The 18,925-nt window shown below is 43.4% G+C and overlaps 1 protein-coding gene across 1 annotated transcript in view; it reads left to right on the top strand.

The window, feature by feature from the left end:
• The window catches only part of ADPGK (ADP dependent glucokinase), a 42,015-nt gene extending 32,153 nt beyond the window's left edge, over positions 1-9,862 (top strand). The window contains exon 8 of the mRNA XM_032968191.2: positions 13-9,862. Coding sequence (XP_032824082.2) covers positions 13-567 — 555 coding nt within the window. The 3' untranslated portion in view covers positions 568-9,862. The remainder of the gene's footprint in view (positions 1-12) is intronic.
• Positions 9,863-18,925: the final 9,063 nt, after the last annotated feature.

Here is an 18,925-nt window from a genome sequence, read left to right as displayed (position 1 = left end):
CTTCCATTGTAGGTGCTGCCGGTGGTGACGTCGCTGGGCCTCAACGAGCAAGAGCTGCTCTTCGCCAACCAAGCCGGCAGCGGCCCGTTCCCAGACTTGGACGCGTGGAACGGCGCACCGGACGTGGGCGTCGTATGCGACATCATCGCCTGGCTGCTGACACACTACGGCGGCGCGGGCGCCGACGCCGAGTCGTCGCTGAGCCGCGTGCACTTCCACACTCTGGCCTTCCACGTGCTCGCCACGCTCGACGGCGAGTGGCTCAACGGCGAGGCCGCCGTGGCCGCCGGCGCCCGGGCCGCGGGGGCGCAGGCGTGCCGCGGCGTCGACGAGCGGCTGACGCTGCGGGCGCCGCGCAGCTTCGCGGCGTCGCGCATCGACCGGCTGGCCGGGAGGAGTGACGAGGTGACCTTTGACCCCGCGCTCCCCGTGTCGGCCTGGAAGCGGGAGGGCGTGAGCTTCTACTACAGCCCCGTGCTGGTGTGCGCCCACCCCGCGAGGACGGTCGGCCTTGGCGACGCCATCTCGGCAGAGGGGTTGCTTTACTCGGAGCACGTGCAGCAGTGACGCGGGAGGGTCGTGCCCTCAAGCCGCCGAGCACTTGGGGTGCCCGCGCGATGGCACCGGCGCGGCTGCGTGCAGCCTTTAAATGTTCCGAGGGAATGGGAGTCTGGGTATTTTTGCGCGGCTCGTTAGTACGTAAGTAAATAAAGAGCAATGTGGGAAAGGAGAGTTTAACTATTGGGTGGGTTGGCTTGTTTACTGTTACACAAGATGCTGCGCCATCCCTGCCCCCCAAGATTATTCCGTTTTTGTTGTTTTATGCTCCGTTTGTGTAAGGCGTGATAGTTTTTCCTTGAACCCTTCTCATTATAACTCCCTCGTGTATGCCTTACGCGATGCAGAGCTTAGATGCAAAGTTTCAGAGCACGTTCAACTCCAGCACTGAAATGCATTGAATGCTGCTTTAAGGGTAATTTAACGTATGTGTGCGCATGGGTCAATGTGCTGTGTTTTCCATCCCTTGTAATCATTACATAAATCCTGGGGTTGTGAAAAATTCCACCGTCATGTATTTGCAAAATAAGTTTCACATTTAACAAGTGTTGTAAATAACTAAGATGATTCTAGCAATCACTTTACTTAGTTACAAAATTACTTTACTGAATCCACCAAATTACAATTTATTTTGTAACTGTAAAACAGTTTTAGATTCAGACTCGCAAGCTGCATTACTGCAATATTTATTGTTTGATATATCCTCACAAGATTTAGGCTCAAGTTTTAAGCCTTCAACTATTATGCATTCAAGTTAATTATTAAAATGTCATTTTCAAGGTCGTGATTTTTATTAGCCCAATTCCAAAATTCCACAATTTGTGGCTACTCAATCTTTTTTTTACAACTGTCCTAGGTCTCATTTACAAATGTCAAATTAGGCCACAGGTACTCAATCATTCAATATAGGGAAATGTAATTGATTACCCTTTCCTAATCCATTTATATCACGTGAACTTGTACTTTCCTAGGTGGGGCGAGCACACCGTTGACTTGGCTTACAGGAAGACGAACCTCGCAGAGCTGTAGGATATTTTGTATGTTGGCAGCACTACCTCAGTTTTGCCCAACTACCGAGTGGCAACTTGTGCAGACGATGGTGGCACTTACATATAATTGAGGGAAGCGTAACTATTTTAAATTTAACGAATTTGTTTCCTTTCAAAACTTCCAATTTCACGTGTGACCGCTGATGAGATGAGGCTTTGAAATTGTGTGCACACAAGTTAAAATAATGTAAAGAATATATAACACCATGGCATACGTACCAGCTATCCCAAAATCATTCCACTATTCTGTTTGTATTGTGTTTGAAATGGCCAAGAGAGGTTTTTATTTGAAAATAATTATTTTTTTGGAGTGTTCCATAACTGTCACAGCACATGTTTGTATGTGGATGCTTGATTATTTCCTTGCATCTATGTATGCTCCTCTGCACTTAACTGTGCGTTGTACACAGATGTAATTACTCCACAGTGTGCATCACAGGCAATCATCTTTTTGTCCTATTTTAGCATTTTCAGTTAAATATGAATATATTAAACACTGAAAGAAATCACTGCAACGTAGATCAGCTCAGCTGTTAAAAACAAATCTGGACAAAATAGGGCCATTTCTGAAACAGGACCACAGCTGATGTTTTGTCCCGATACATGCTTCAGTGTGACCCCGGTCCCTCTGTCTCCCTTCTCTTCACTGGCAGGAAGCAATGGTAACTTTTTAAAACACGTTTTAATCCATGCTTGGGTTATGTTATGAAATCCAAGCCATAATTTGTTATTTCAGCCACGTCTCTACCACGTTCACCCCGTGACTTCACGACTGTTTCCGAGAGCGTCCGGCCGAAAGCAGGCAGCCACCTCGACAAAAAGAACTAAGCACAGCCCCCTTGTGTAATTGTGCTGCTACACGTCTTGGTTACAGCTCACTCTACCGGCTCAGGCTGATGTGGTTGTCTAGGCAGACCGTACTTGTCCGTTTCGAGAACATCGTCGGCCCGGCTTTGTTTGTGGGAACAATAACACGAGTTCTTGTTCCCGTGACTGTAACACCAGTCACGGGAACAAGTCACCAGTAGCCCTGGAAGAACGAGAACCCTCTTCACGGAGCCCTCTTCATGGAGCCCTCTTCAATACTACAGCCATAGCATTGTCCTCGCCCAGGAAACAATTGTGATGCCACTTGCTGTCCTCAAACACCATGTTTATGAACAAAGATTACACCAAACATTGCAACAAACATTTTATTTACATGCCAGGGCCTTGCTTATCACTGGATTAGCCATTGCTTTAGACGAAGTTTTTCAAACGTAGCTTCCTGATCTCCACCCTTCCGGCAACCTTGGCTAGACGCATTCCCAGGGAAGGTCAGCCCTCCTGGAATCTAATACTAGCCCAGTGGGGGCAGGGATCTGGATAAGGTGGGTGAAACGTGAGGACAAGCAGCGGAGAAACAGCTTTTCCTGTTTTAGCTTGGTTTACCACAGGGTCCAGCACACAATGTTTTAAACTATGAGACTCACAGTGGAAAATTAGCCCCTTTGTTGTGTGCTTTGTATTCAGAGCACTGATGTATTTGAGCATTGCACTCCAATTTCATTTAGGGATATTCAAATTGTGGCTATGCACAAGATCAGTGGTGAGTGGTGTATTAACACTTGTCGTGGTGTAGTGTGGTTAAAATTGGAAATAATACCCAGCACCTTATGTGCCATGCTGTCCTTGCTAACAGCCACTTTCACCCAACGTTCTTTAACTTAACAGGGAATATTTCTTTAAGGCTGTATATGGGTGTGTAGACAATTGGGGACAGCTGATGTGTTTTTCTCGGTGCACTATTAGGCGAGCAACTCCAGGTTTGATTCTTGAAACATCGGTGAAATTATATATCCGATTTATTCGGTCGTTAAATGAGTACCTTATACACTGTGTAAGCACTTGAAATGTGGACATGAAGGTGGCCGGACACAAAACTCACCCCTCAACCACTCTAACAAATGAGCTTTGAGTATCTGTTGTGCATATGTATATTTGCTGGTTTGTCTGCACATTGACCTGAGGCTTTGTTTATCACTGCAGTCCATTTGCCCTCAGATTCTCATGGTAATTTGGCTGCTTTCTAAAAGCACAACATTACCTTCATGAGTTTGGGTATAGCCTAATGAGAATTTCAGACAGCACGTTACCTTATTATGGAGCAATTTTTGAACCTATTCCAATTTTCCTTTCCATTCCTTCTTGTTATTCATCCTTTGTTTAAACAGAAGCACATTCACTTGCATTTTCAGCCATTGTTTACCAAGATTTGGGACTTTTCTTTTTTATAACTCTTGTCTTATATATGTTATTTGGTTTGCTTTGTCTCCTGTAAAGGAAAGAAAACCGGCACAACACAGGCATTCGGCGTCATCCAGCCATGTGGCCAACTCCTAGGGTTACTATTTTGGGTTTGGTAGGGCAGTTGTAAAAAAAATAGTAGGTATAATTGAGTTGGGACCAAACAAAAGCCACTTTTCTGTTGCCATTCCAATACTAAATATAACTTTGTCGCCAATTGCTCAACCAGCTGGAACTGTCTTGTCGATGGGAATATACGAATAACGTTTTGCACAAAATTATACCGAGGGGCACTCTTAATTTCCAGCGTTGAGTTTTAGGCTTGCACCACAGTCATCTTGCACTTTGTTGCTGATGTCTTTATACATATATATTTTTTGGCACATTGAGAATGCAAATTAAAAGCTCATATGTGTGGATGACATGCTGGTTATGGAAAAAGAGCCGTTTTCCAAGATCAGCCGCTTTGCGAAAACATGCAATGTCCCTTTCTGTCATATAGATTCCACCACTGACTTGAATCTATTTTACAGGTGTTGATGAATATTTTGTTTTCCCAAAACATGTTTTATGCAAGCGTATTTTTTGTTCGTCATTTCTGTATGTCGGAAGATGGACACCTTTAAATGTCAGGATACGCTCATACTCTCTTGTCACGTGGTGTGACAGTGTTGAACCGAATTATGCAGAAAGTGTATTGGGAAACGTTTGAAAGGTCATTTTTGTATCACTGTAGCTGTCAAAAAATCAGCTTGTGCTCCAACTACTCATACGGAGAAAAGTCAGTTATATTGACTGCTACGTGTTGAATATAAAGCAAGGTTTTAAATAGTGCCAAGTAAGATTGTCTCTCTGCTCAGGTGAGCAGTGAGGCAGCTCTCAACTTTACCGGTGGCCTTGAGCCAGCAGTGTAACTCCACATTTCCATGACAGGGACCAGCCTGCCTATAGTACATCCACTGTTAACCTACAAGACGGTCCCTGTTGTATTGACCTCTGAGAGATGATATATTGAATTGGACCCCAACCGGGATTTAAACTCACAGCATGATTTTAGCTCAAGCTCTCTAATCACTGCATTGTATTGAATAAAATTTTATCTTAAACCAGCTGGTGAAGAACAAAAATTGGTGGTTTCTGTCAATCACGAGAGCAAAACACTAAATAAATGCTTTAAACCAAATGTTTCTTTAATCCAGCTTTCCTTACAACACTGAAACCACTGCATGCTACCAGCAAGTCTGCAATGGCACCCATGGGTTACATATGGATCATTTTTCCATTATTCTTCACAATAATCCATCCTTTCTACCCTGAAATCAATACATATGGTACATGTGCATTCTGAATGACATAATTGTCTTCTTACAATTAAGCCCTTCCTCGGTTTGTGTTGACAAGTGGTGCACGTATTTATGTATGTTGAAGTCCTTCCCCCGCGCCTCCGATTAGCGCGGTTGGCTACGTACGTTGCAAAAGAAGTTCAACGTACATAGATAACCGTGCTAATTGGAGGGGCATGACGAAGTGGAAGTGAGCGGTCCATTTCCCTGGCAGTCGATGCAATATTTTTACTATATTCCACATGTATGTTTAACTTCCCATCATTTACAGAAAGTTAAAATTGGTTTATATTACACGTTGCACTGTATTTAAGATTAAACCTGGCTAAGCTGCCGTGCAGACCAGCTCATTTTGTGAGAATATCAGGAATATGCAATATAAAGGTGCATGTTATGTAATTTTGTATTTGATAGTTTCTCATTTTTTTACACAATTTTATTGAACTTACCGTGTTGTCTGTTTATATTCTTTGGGATATTTGACGATTAATATATGTGGATCTACGACACCTTACGAGCCGAAATTTTCAACACAGACGCCTCGCGTGACAAATCAAGATTTAATTTAACAAAAAAACGGTCCAGGTCCCACCCATGGTGGTCCTATTCGTGTTTAGCAACATTTTACTAGTTTAACACGTAGGCTTTCGCGACCAATATCATCCACACAGGTTTTTTTTGTTAGATCGTGTAAATATAGAAATGTGTCGTTAAACCAGCCACCACCTGACACAGCCAATTAGTAAGGTTTGTCACGTGAATAGAATGACAATTTGTTACTAGTACAGGGCACTGGTATGTTGGAGAGCAAAGTAATTACAATTAGCTTCATCAGTCGACTGCCTGATGAAGCAAGTTAACAATCGGTACATTCCACCCCACTCCCCTTTTTGATGTCACGAAGGGTCTCGCCTACCTACAACGGCAAACGTCTGGTCCAATGACAGCCGCCGTTGCTGGCCAGCCTATGACCAATGAGAGGAGCGCTCTTATGGCCGCGCGTCATGGCGCCAGAGCGGCCACTGTGGCTACCCCTCTTTTTTTTAGCGCCAGAGCAAACAACAAGGTACACAAAACAATTGGGAAATGGAAAAAAAACCAACAAGATTTTTCAATGCTTCAACCCGTACTGACGATCGTAGCGAAGTATGGTCAAACAACCCCCATGACCAACGGCATGGTGAGGCCTTCATCCAGCGGTGGATTTACAAATGAGTTATAACTTTATTTGAAGCTTTCGTGACTGCAGGAATCTATACTCTTTGGTTCTATCGGTAAAGTCACGTAGGTAGAAAAAAATAAAACAAAAAATATTTTCACGACGTTTCGATCCCAGCACAAGCGGTCGTCCTCAGGCGTGACTTTACCGAAAGAACCAAAGAGTATAGAGTTATAACTTATTTTAATGCTCATAGCCAAGTCATTGTGACATCCAATTCAAATGAGTCGTGGTAGCGATCATCTTTGGAGGTGGCCCCGATCCAGAAATGTAAAAGCCATTTTCTTATCTTTGGTTTGAGCATTGGCCTTTCCATGAGACAACCGCTGTAGGAACTCCCATAAAATGGCATGCATTTTTTTTGGTTCAATGATAGAAGCTCATGTACAGGTGGTAAGTGAATTGTTGCCGCATAGAATTGTTAGAAAGTGACAGGTTGGAGAAGCCTTCAACCGGTAGGGTACGATCATGGCTGGTGATATCCCTGGCAGAACACTAGACTGAGCTGACCCCGAATTGGCACTTGAACTCTCAGTCATCCGATGATGGTAGCTTGTATTTCTTTTATTACTGGTAGCGAGCTTTGCTCCCTTTCGATTTTGTCTCACGCTGTTAATGCAAATACAGCCCTAGGTGCCCAAATTAAATGTATTTTTTTTAATATAGGTGCAGAAACGTAACTATACTTATACATGAGTCAGGCCTTACGTCTGCTTCCATATTAAAATAGATACACTTCATGTAAATTTCCATTGTGATTACAGTATATGCAATTGTTAAATTGAAAACTAAACAATTTTTATGTCAATTTTATTCCAATTGTGATATTGGCAACATGTCATAAGATAAATATATTTCCATTTAGAAGTCGAGCTAGCAGAACTTCACCCTGTTCCAGAGAACAGCCCTAACAAGTTATATCGCAGACCTACTTCGGAGGTCACTTCAGCAGGACAATCCACACTTAGGGCACATTTTTTTCGTCAAATGCTTCTGTCCTCAGCAGGAGCCTTAATCAACTCCATTAGCAAATCCCACAAAAGTCACAAACATGTGCATACGAACCCTCATTGTAATGCCCTGCAAAGATAGTTGAATATCACTCTAATTTTTGTTTTACTCAGAGCTGACACTTTGCCAAATGAAGTGAAAAAGTGAAAAAAACTCATTCATGTTAATAGGGATTTTAAAAAAAATATTATTATTGTGTGCACTAATGACCAGGCTGAGACTATCCATTCACTACATGTGATAACCCAGTTATTTACAGGTGCTTATCCGGATTCCAACCCTGGATTATCGGCAATGCTGAATCGGTGCCTTAAAAATCGTGGAATGCCGCCATGGTTTTACGACTGCTGCTGCTTTTTTGCTTTTTGTTTTTCGACAACAGTCCGATACAGAGCACGGGCAGTTTACAAGGGAAGGGGCACAGAAATTCCACGGGCAGAAACCCGAACGCACAGCTCATGGTTTGAGGGAAGGGGGAAAAAGTGGGCTCACTGCCACAATCGCGTACGGACTGCGAACGGGTACAAAGATTATTTTTTATATCTATGGGGATGACATCGTTTCGTTAAAACGTTACTATTCAGTGTTCCAAAATACTAATTACCAACAATCAGGCCAATTAAAAAATTGAAAATTTGTTTGTCAGAACGTGTGAATTTGGTCTATAGTCTAAATTGTATTACACTAATAACTCAAAGTGCGGGGGGGGGTGTGGAGACATAAAAGGTATGCAGTGAAAATCATTTTAATAGCCATTTTGTGTATATTGTATGAGCACAGCCATGAAGACACGCATCAGTTGGATAGAAACCAGGCATTCTGTGCCAAACAACTTTGGCTTAAAGCTGCTTGTTTGGCATTGCTTGTGGAATAAAGTTTGACATTTAAAACACGCGGTGCATTAGCGGGCTACTTGTGTATTGAGTGATGCACTCTCAGATACCAGCGCCTCGTGGCGCACGAAGTGGTACGTGGATGACTCTCGTAGTTTAACGAAGACGTTACGATGCAGGCATGACCACGTCTGGCATAAGTTTAGAATTTGTGCAGAGCTCTCATGACTTTGAGAGCTCTGATTTGCACGGTTGGCTACGTACGGTGTGACATAAGTTCTACATACATACTCATAGCTCACGCCCTGCTCAAATCTGCCCTCGTACAATTTCACAGTAAACCACAGAGACTGAATTGCACTCAGAACCCAGAAGACAATTAAAACCAGTCACGAGCCTTTGGACTTTTAGCAAGTGCCTCTGCATGTGGCCCCCATACATCTCGCTCTCTTGCTGGCAGTGCACTCACACGCTGACTGGACCCATTGACTTGGGGTTAAGGGTCCATGTGAGTGTTGTAGAGATGCCCTGAATGTCACCCGCTGACTGGTCATGGGCTGGAGCAATGTTCGACGTGGTTGATACACCCCATCCCTACCACTGCTGGCCAAGCTTCTCCCAATCGTACGCTTTCCTCACTAGCCCCTGCTTAATAGAGCTCTGTGAATCGTATGCAGCTTAACTGAGCTACACAATATAAATGCGCAAAAGTGGCTTTGTCCAGAGATCCATGCGGATCCAGATGAATTATTGCTAATTTACATGCTCAAGTGTAAAAGTTACCATTCATGAAAATACATACACCAATATGTCTTTAACAGAACATAAAACAATCCCAGAAAGCTTTGCATGTCCAGATGACATTTTAATTGCACGTGTTCTGTACACAGCTTTGCCATAATCACCAGCTCAAAGGAGCTGGGGCTGGTACGCTAGGATTTTTACTATGTTTTGCTGTCAAAGACACCTAATTGCCTATATATTATGGTTCTTTGGCCGTCGAATAACTCTTAAGTACTTTAATGTGATTATAACGTAGACATTTGCTTTGTTACTTGAAAATGTGCAAAAGTATTACTGTTGTGGAATTACTCAGATGTGCAAATGCACCGCCTGGTAACCTTTTACAGGTGTAGTGACATAGAATGGGTCACTACGGCACGTAGCACGGTTGCTGGCAGAAAGGGGCATATGAGAACGTAGCAGCCCGGCCGGCTAACAGGGCACGTGATAGGCCGGGGTAAGGGATGTGGGCCAAAGGTGACCGAGGGGACACTGGGGTATCGCCCAGAACCTTCTGGTAGGTTCCAGAAGGGGGCGTTGCCAAGGGCAGATCTAGGCCACGCCCGGGGGGGGGGGGGGGGGGGCATAAAAAGGAAGTCCTGAGACTGGATCAGGGCTGTCTGTCGTTGGAATGGAACCCGTCGTGCTGCGTCTTCGTCAGCTGCGTCTTCGTCAGCGGCGTCGTGGGTCAGGCAGCGTGCCGGCTGCCCTGACCCGGTTGTAGTTATCCCGTGTGTGAACAAGTGTCTAAAGTGTAGAATAAACGTGTGTTGCCTCCTACGACTAGTGTGTCTCTGAGTAACCCACCACTCAGGAAAACAAAATACCGTACCATGCTCTCAAGACGGGCTGCCAGCGTGTTGAGGGAGCTATCTGCAGCTGTGCTGGGGGGGGGGGGGGGGGTGAGCAGCGTTGCGGTTTCCATTCACGTGCTCCACAGGTCTGGCGAAGAGCTGTGGATGTTGAAGAGGTTTCTCGTGGGTTTTTCCTCCCCGCCAGAGCTTTCCCGTTCCGCCAGGCCTGTTCTCAAATGACTTGTGGCCAAACCACACCTGCCGCGACGATAACTCGGAAATACACTCATCGTAAACAGCTGCTCTTCACGTGCCAACTCTCGCTCATGCCTGTGCCTTCATGGTTTAAGCAGCAGCTTGGATGAACGATTCCACTGGACGATAATGTCCCGCGGTCATATTTCCGCTATGTTATAATTCACGACGCTTTCTAAAGTGAAAATGGATTTGGTTACCAAAAAATTTAAATCGTGTCATAATTTTTGTTTTAAAGATCTAATATACTGTAGCTCAATCTGGAAGCTGTAAATACTGCGCAATGGTAGATGTTACAATAATATGTTGTTAACCGTAATGATCAAACGTGATTTGAAGCTTTCGTGACTGCAGGAATTACTCTTTGGTTCTTTCGGTAAAGTCTCGTGTAGAAAGAAAATAAAATTAATAATAGAATACGACCGTCATCAGGTGTGAATTCATTCACACCTGATGACGGTTGCTTGTGTTGCAATCGAAACGTCGTGTGTTCTATTATTTATTTTATTTCTACGTGACTTTACCGAAAGAACCAAAGCATAAATATCAAATCAGCATGTGGCAGCCGAGGTCGGCATGCACCTACGATACCAGGTTGGTCGATCACAAGTCTCGGCAAAGCAATGACGTGAGTTAATAAGATGCCTACACGGGAAGCAGTACAGCAATTAGGTAACATCTTTGTGAAGCCATTTACAGTACCATATAATATATTTAAAAAATAACATACCTATACGGGCAGTCCTCGGCTTACAAACTAATATGTTCCTGAGAGCCATTCGTAAGTGGAACTGTTCGTAAGTCAGAACACAATGCACAGTATTTAAATGCGAGTGGGGGTTAAGTGAGTCACCACAATTACACGTGGCACGCACGCGCGCACAGACGCACCAATACCACCAGCCACCACTAAGTGACGGTGACGTCCCCACGTGCCAGTTCGGGTGAACTTTGAGGCCACGTGAAGTTGTCGAAGGCTCGCTGACAAGAGGAGGTCTCGGGACAAGACCCAGCAGGTGCCATGGGGTTGGCTGACTTGAGATGACCACCGGTAGATGCACACCAGCGCGTTTTAGTTTGCGAGCGCGAAGTTCGCGTTGTAAGTCAACATTACTTTAACATACATCATGGAAGCTGGTTCGTAAGTACGGGCGTTCGTAAGTCGATGACTGCCTTAATCTAAATAGAACGTATAAAGCGTCTAACACCAGGAAAGTGTCATGATGCTGTAGAAGGCAAAACTATTTACGAGTACACGATCAAATAAAACCTGTTATAAAAAGCCCGGCGTTCCGTTTGTTTTTCCATCAACGAAATTATAAGAACCTTTCAGAAGTCTTGAATAATGAACTCCTTTCGAAAAGTTGTGTTTTTAAAACAAAGCTTTTATTAACAACTTCGTTTAACTCACGGTCGAGGAGTCTGTCACTGGCGCCTGAGACACGCGGCGCCTGCTTTTTGTGCGAGCCGATTTCCCCAGTTTAGGGACCGCGGCGTTTTTGACCTACACAAAGTATATATAAGTAATAAGGCGTACATACAAAATGTCAATTGCTTTAAAGTAGCGAATTAATTGATGTCGATTTTGATACAGGCATGCATTGTCACCGGAGCTGTGCACGTGTGCAAAATGTGGAATTGATTGGGCAACGGGAAGTGGACGAAGTTTTGATTGCAAGATTTGACCACGACAAACATGTGAAATCAAGTTAAGTAAAACAGTTGAAAATGAACTCCTTAAAAAAAGACAACGGTTTTGTTTTAAAGTGCACTAAAAAGTCAACAACTCGATTGGACAACGGGAAGTTTACGACATCTTGATCACAAGAGACACGTGGCGCCTGAGACACGTGGCGCCTGAGACACGTGGCGCCTGAGACACGTGGCACCTGAGACACGTGGCACCTGAGACACGTGGCGCCTGCTTCTTGGGCAAGGCGATTCTGGAGTTTAGGGACCGCGGCGTTTTTGAGCTACCCAAAAAAATATTTAATTAATCAGCCGTCCAAACAAATTGTTAATTGCTTTAAAAGAGACAATTAATTTATTAATTGATGCCGATTTTTTTAATACAGACATGCATTGTCACCGGATCTGAGTACGTGTGCAAAAATTTAGAATTCATTGGACAATAGGAAGTAGACTAAATTTAGATTACAAGATTTGACCACGACAATAGGAATCAAGTTAGGTAAAACCGTTGAAAAAAGTTATAGAAAGTGCCCCCCCCCCCCCCCCCAGATGTGTGGGTAAAAAGTTGATCCAACACGTTTACAACAATTGTTGACCCCTCCCCCCAAATTTTTTTACTCACCCCCCCCCACCCCAAAAGAAAAGTATTTTGTAGACATATATGCCTACACACCCTACATACAATAGTCAGTAGTGTCTGCATCCATAGGGGGGAGGGAGAGGACATCAGTGGGGGCCAGGCGCAAGACGCCCTCTGCAGGAGCTGGAATAAGGCGGCCATAGGCTGCCGAAATTCTCGTCAAATGAAACAAATCCTTGATGTGGGCAAATCGAGCAGCAGTGTTACGCGTACACTGTGCACACGCCTTTTCGGACGCCACAACACTCGTGCAAAGAATCACTAATGTACTGCAACATCGGTAGTTTTTAGCAGCAAACGGAATGAGAGAATGGATTGTGGTTTGGATGGCCCCGGGAACGTTTTGTGTTCGGTAAACATAGGTGGCAGTGGCCCATGGCCGTAGCGCAGAAAACGCAAAATTGTGGCTCACCTATCGATCATACTTTTGCCTTGAAAACACTTAGAACATTTACATGAACAGTTTCCAATTTACGTGCGAACAATTACCTATTAGCAGATACTGAGAAGAAAAAGGGGGTTAATTTGCAGTGCAGTTACTAGTGCTTTTATTACACTTGTTTATCCAGGAATAATACAACCAAAAGTCCATATGTGAAAGCTCTTTCATGTTTTCTGGATTGCTTTTCGCTGGCCTCCTGAAATAATTACCAGTGGCAAACCTCCCCGTTTCAACTGCGCCTTTGTACTGTGTCGTGTGTTTTCAGTAAAATATTAATTATGCTACCCCCATGGTTTACAATTATGAATAAGAACACGCACCAAGGTAAACCCCCAGGTGGCAAATGAATGGCATTCATGCATGCTTCTACCTAAAGGTATTTTAAAATAATTGCTTTTTTTGTGGACAAAGTAGTACATTCACGTGCCTTGTAAACAGTGTGGCAAAGTATGTGTGTGCCACGGTGGTGAGATGTTAACTTTCTTGCCCGATATACAGGAGGTCGTGGGTGCAATCCTGACTGACGCCTGTATATTTGGAGTTTGCTTGTTTTTCACATAGAGGCGTGGATTTTTCTCTGGGTCCTCCGGTTTTCCCCTCCACATTTAGAAACATGCGCTTAAAGACTATTTGGTTACTATAAATGTCCACTTCGTTGAGCTATCATTTGTGGCCAGGTCGCTTCTGAAAAAGAGCTATATAGTTCAGTGGGCCTTATCTCGTAAAAAAAAGTTTATTATTTAGTTTTTTTTTAAAACATATCTTAAAGAGAAATGTCCCCATCGGGAATAAAAATCATATGCACCTGATGAACATGTAAGAAGGTATCACATAATTACTCCTGAAATACCACCAATTGATCTCTCTTTTCGCACACGGGGGGGGGGGGGTCACACTTTCCCACGTGGCCCTGCTACAGAGAAATATTTGTCACGTGGCCATCAAACGGGCGGTAGTGGCTATGCACGTGGCCTGTAAATCAGCAATGTGGGGGCGTCGAGGTCACCATACCCTGGCTCGCCAGGAGAGAGATAGCAGTACAGCAAATTGATTAATCTCCATCTGTGTCCACCTGTATGGGGACAGAATGTAGCCCCCCCCCCCCCCCCCCGCCGCCCCTCGCCTGCTTGGGTTTTATCCGGGTACTCCGGATTCCTCCCACGAGTATGATCAAGCATTAATGGAGCTGGCCAAACATCGAAACTTATCGGCACAGAGCTTGGGAAATTGTTGTTCTGGTTGCCTCTCTGCTCGTCTGTGGTTTCTAGAGCCTCTGAATATACGGAAAACTGTGTGCTTTACACATTCTAACTTACATTACATACCTAGATTTGTTTTTATTATCAGTGCTGAAAGTTATGAAAAGAAAATTAAAACGTCATTAAAAGTGTGCATCTCTTTGTGCAGTAATTAGTGACCAGGCTGGGACCATACATTCCCTGCACGAAATAGCTTTATTTCGTCATGCCCACGATTAGAACCCAGATTCTCAGTGGCGCTGAGTAGGTGTCGTGAAAAATACGTGAGTGCTGTGGTGAATACGAATTCAAACTCTCTCGATGATACAAGAATTTGATAATAAAAATGTGCATGGCTTGCCTTAACTAGATTCACCACGTGTGCGTGTAAATGATGATAGAAATCGTGGATGCTTTTGTTATGCCTGCCAAAAGACAGGCAAAGCACTGAGTGTAACTTGGACTGTGTGTCGGTTTTATTAACTACAGGCTTTACAGGAAATCCTTGCAAGACAGACTCAGTGATCTCATGTTGGGTTCCCGACATTATTACTTTCGAAGCTCGTGCAGTTATTGTTTCTTGACCTTTCAAAAACATTACAGCATATGCTTTATTTAAACGATTAATTAAATCGTGGTGGATGTGTAAGCGCACGGTGCTACAATCCAAGCTGTTGAATTCTGCCTATAAACACAGTAACAGTCACAAACAATATCTGAACCTGGTGTGGGATTTCCCTAGGTTGACTCAGTTTAAGATGGGTTCCCAGCAAAGTGTAATGACAGCACTCGGTAAATACATCTGGTTGGGCTTCCTTGCATGCCCCCACTGTGTATCTGTGTGCAGCGTCAACCTTAATAGGAGCTCACCAAGTGCTACGTTTAGTCCGAATTTTTACTTCTGATATTGATATTGTATGTGCATTCAGAGGGTCTCAGCTCTTGACGAAGTACAAATAAGCCTGTGTTTGGCACCTGTCCGAAACGTGTAGCGCATTTTTACGATATTTTCTCACCTCCGACTGGCATTTCCCACTGCAGAAGCATCTTGCAGTGCTACTTTCATCATGTTTTCTCTGCCTGCCGTGTCTTGAAGTATTTTCTCAATCGTAAAGTGTTTGAGATGCCAATTAAGCACTAAATATATGTAAACCATTTTCCTTAGCCTCATTAAAGCATTTTTCCAATAGTCTAAAGATTCTAAGGTACTTTTAATTTATGGTAATATCTTAAGTGGCCTTTAAACATATATGTATACACAATATAATCGATGGAATAATATAACTGCGTCCCTAACATGTGCTAATGGCTCATTTATAAACACATTGACCAGAAGACATTCACAGGTCGAATTTATCCTCATACAGATTTCCTGTAAGTGCCCTGGTCATTGCATAAGTTGTGAGTCAAAGAGAACACACGCTGGAAGTCAACATGTTTTGCATTAGTCATTGCCATCACCACTTGGCTTCAACATCTCTTAGCAAAATATAGGAAATAAATACTAAAAGTAATGGCAGTGCCTTTAACTGTTTGATCACACGTTCAGATTCGGGGTTTCCTTTTAGTTATGCTTTCTTGTATCGAGTAACTAAATTTGGGCTATGACACCAGCATACAGTACATTGTTGAACGTCCGTTTGAATGTCTACTACAAAGCAGACAGAATGACTTTGTAATTAACTACAGATGCTGCTGCCCTAGACTGAGTTGGGATGCTCTCTCAATTTTCATTCTTCATCCATAAACAGTGGGAGTTCAGCAATGGCCTCTCTTCTTGGGTGTGCTATTGAGAAGGGTCATTGCCAACAATGTCGCCTATAATATATTTTTACTTTCAAAGCAGTGTTGTTTACGAACGTGTCAAGACATAAAACAAGTTTATTAATTTCGAGAAATGAAATTGGTAAATGTTTATAAATTGACGTGAATGATTTGATTGAAATGCTGCACTGAAAAGGTTATTTTTTAATAAAAATGTACAGAGGCATAGAGCAGTGATGAATGATTCTTCATACAGATGGATGCATCTGAAAATAACAGGATGTAAGGAGTGAAGTTTATGAATTTGCATCAATGAATTGTTCTTTGTTTCACCAGATAACAACTCTCCGTGATTGTGTAGTATTGTTGCTCTTACAAGAAATTCAAAGCTAACCAAGTTAGATGCACAGATGTTCCATAGTGGATAATAAACGTAATTTCTTTCACTTAATCAAGTTGAAACATAATAATGACAATGTTTTTTTTTAATATAGAACTGTGCATGTAAACTTCATCTCAGAATTGCCGAGGAACCATAGAAAAGCTGGAAAGCAGCTAGGCAGTGAGTCGGTGCCAATAATTGCCCAAGCTCTACAGTCCTCCACATTCAGATGTTTTCAGCCAATCAATGAGAGTGAATAACACGTGGGAGGAAACCGGAGCAGCTGGGGAAAATCCACATGTTTGTGTGGGGGCAACACTGTATCCCATAGAAAAGGAAGGGATGGAGATTAGTTCACACTTTGTACCACATTCGCCTGGGGCAAGCCGGGGTATGGCACATCAATGCCCACAGGAAGGGAGTTTCACAACATGTGTGCGATCCACCAACCCTAACCTCCACAGGTGTGCTCCACCACTGCCCGGCCAAATTATGGCAAAAAAGTAGCTGTTAGATTGAGTAGAAATTAACTTCACGCTATATATTGAGTCACATTATTCACACAATTATCCTGAAGCATGCTTCACAAGAACAGGGCTGCCGAGAGAGGGGGGTGGGGAGAGGTGCAAAAGGGGAAATTTTCCCCAAGCCGCACACTCACAAAAAAGCCCCCATGTCGGGACTATTTTTTTGCATATGAATAAGGGGGCTCTACGTGACGTTCTGGGCCTCGAGAAATAGAAATATGTCAAATCCTTATTTCACACCGGGGAATCTCAGGTCTTTCATTTAGCGAGGTCATACATTTTCTGGCAACGAGCACCACCTTAGCAGCCCTTCCAAATGTTTGAACTCCTGTGCATACTGTGTGATGGATGCTCCTGTTTCCAGACCCGACCACGAATGCAAAATTTCACCAACCTCAGCGAGAATTTCAAATCTCACGCATTGCACGGGCATGAAGGTAGTTGATTTCCACCTCCCGCGGGCGTACAGCACCTTACGCTACAGCCAGAAAAAATGCCACAATAGCCAAAAGCAGCCCAAGTTCCCACCAGAGACCAATCAAACATATTTCCCAACTTGACAGCTCCGCAATGCACAAGGGGTACAATACTGATGTTGCACCATACGGGGGCTCTCCAGCAAATATAAACCATGCGCTGGAGTTCTGTGTTTACCACCGTCACCATGGGGTGTTTCATGAAAGTGCAGGAGATGGAGCAAAGTCAGAGTAGGACGGTGGCTTGTCAGGGTTACAGAGCAGGGTTCATAGCTGCAGAGGCCAGCATGTGGCACCGTGGGGTTGGATGTACTTGGGTTCTTTATAGTTGTGTCTCCCGGCAGCTGTTGGCCAACAATTATTTCTGCTCTTTCTCCCAAACTAATTTTACAGTGATTCATGATTTCCTCTACAATACGCACACTGTAAACATAAATTATTGTGTTCATATGTTGCTGTTCTGAAGGTCATGAACCATGCCAGTGTTCAATAGAGACAGGTCAATTATTTTTATTCTCAGCGACATCATTTTTTTAAATTACATTTGACTTTGAGGTCCATGATATGTTTAGCTTGTTTGGCAATGGTGTCCAATCTTTCGACCCACATGCTGGGAGCTTTTTTAGGAAGCGAATTATTTATGTTATTGTTTCCCTTATACGTGACTTTACCGAAAGAACCAAGCATAGGAGCTACAGTACGTCAGGAACTGAATTCGTAAATTCAGTTCCAAAAGAAGCACCTAGCGTGTGGATGGAAACGTCGGACATCATGCCAAACAACACGCGGTACAACCCAAAAGACACAGACGGCACAGCCGTGAAAACCTACACAGTACTATTAGTATAGACACTGGTGGTTGTAGGCCTCCCCATGGCCATGTTGGTCATGGGGGTGTGACCACACTTCACCATGTTCGATAGTGAAGGTTGGTATGGGGCAGGGCTCGGCAACTAAAATAACAAGACTAGCCATTGTTTTAGAAGTCGGTAAAAGAAAACGCAATACTTAAAGAGCCGCAATGCGTGTGAATAACGTTACAAAGCAGCCCTTAAAGAGCCGCAGATTGCCGACCCCTGGTATAGGGGTTATACCAATCACTAATGGGGTTAAATTACAAATGAGTATCACTTTTGCTTTGCAGTGTACCATTGTCACCAATTATACAGTAAATAAATTGTGACAATGACTTGAACAGAATGTATTTATTCAAACGCAATGAACAAGTTCACTTCCATAACGCCTCGAGTCTATATGAAGCCACATCATTCGATCCAAGAGTCTTCGTACTGGTGCCTGCACACGGTTCTGACACAGGAATGAATCACATCATGACACCCAACCATCTCCACTTCTTTCATGGCATATCAGCACTTACGCTCATCCCAATTAGTTTTGAGTCTACCATTTTACCAGCATATGCACACGGTAAAAAAATAATCCAAAAATTACTATCAGCAAAATCAACATTGAAGACTACTATGTACTGTATGTTGAACTTCTTTCGCACCGTACATAGCCAACCGTACTAAAAGTAATTGTAGCAGCAGCACAAAGTTATAAGTACAATATAAAAGGATGACTATACAAAGGTATTTTCGAGCCGAGTTTATAATAAAGCTACTGTAAGTAA

This window comes from Petromyzon marinus, chromosome 1 (genome assembly GCF_048934315.1).
Source record: "Petromyzon marinus isolate PM22_M1 ecotype Great Lakes invasive population chromosome 1, UKy_Petmar_22M1.pri1.0, whole genome shotgun sequence".
In the NCBI taxonomy this organism is placed as follows: Eukaryota; Metazoa; Chordata; class Hyperoartia; order Petromyzontiformes; family Petromyzontidae; genus Petromyzon; species Petromyzon marinus.
Note: the sequence above shows the minus strand (reverse complement) of the source record. Positions and strands in the feature narration are given on the sequence as shown.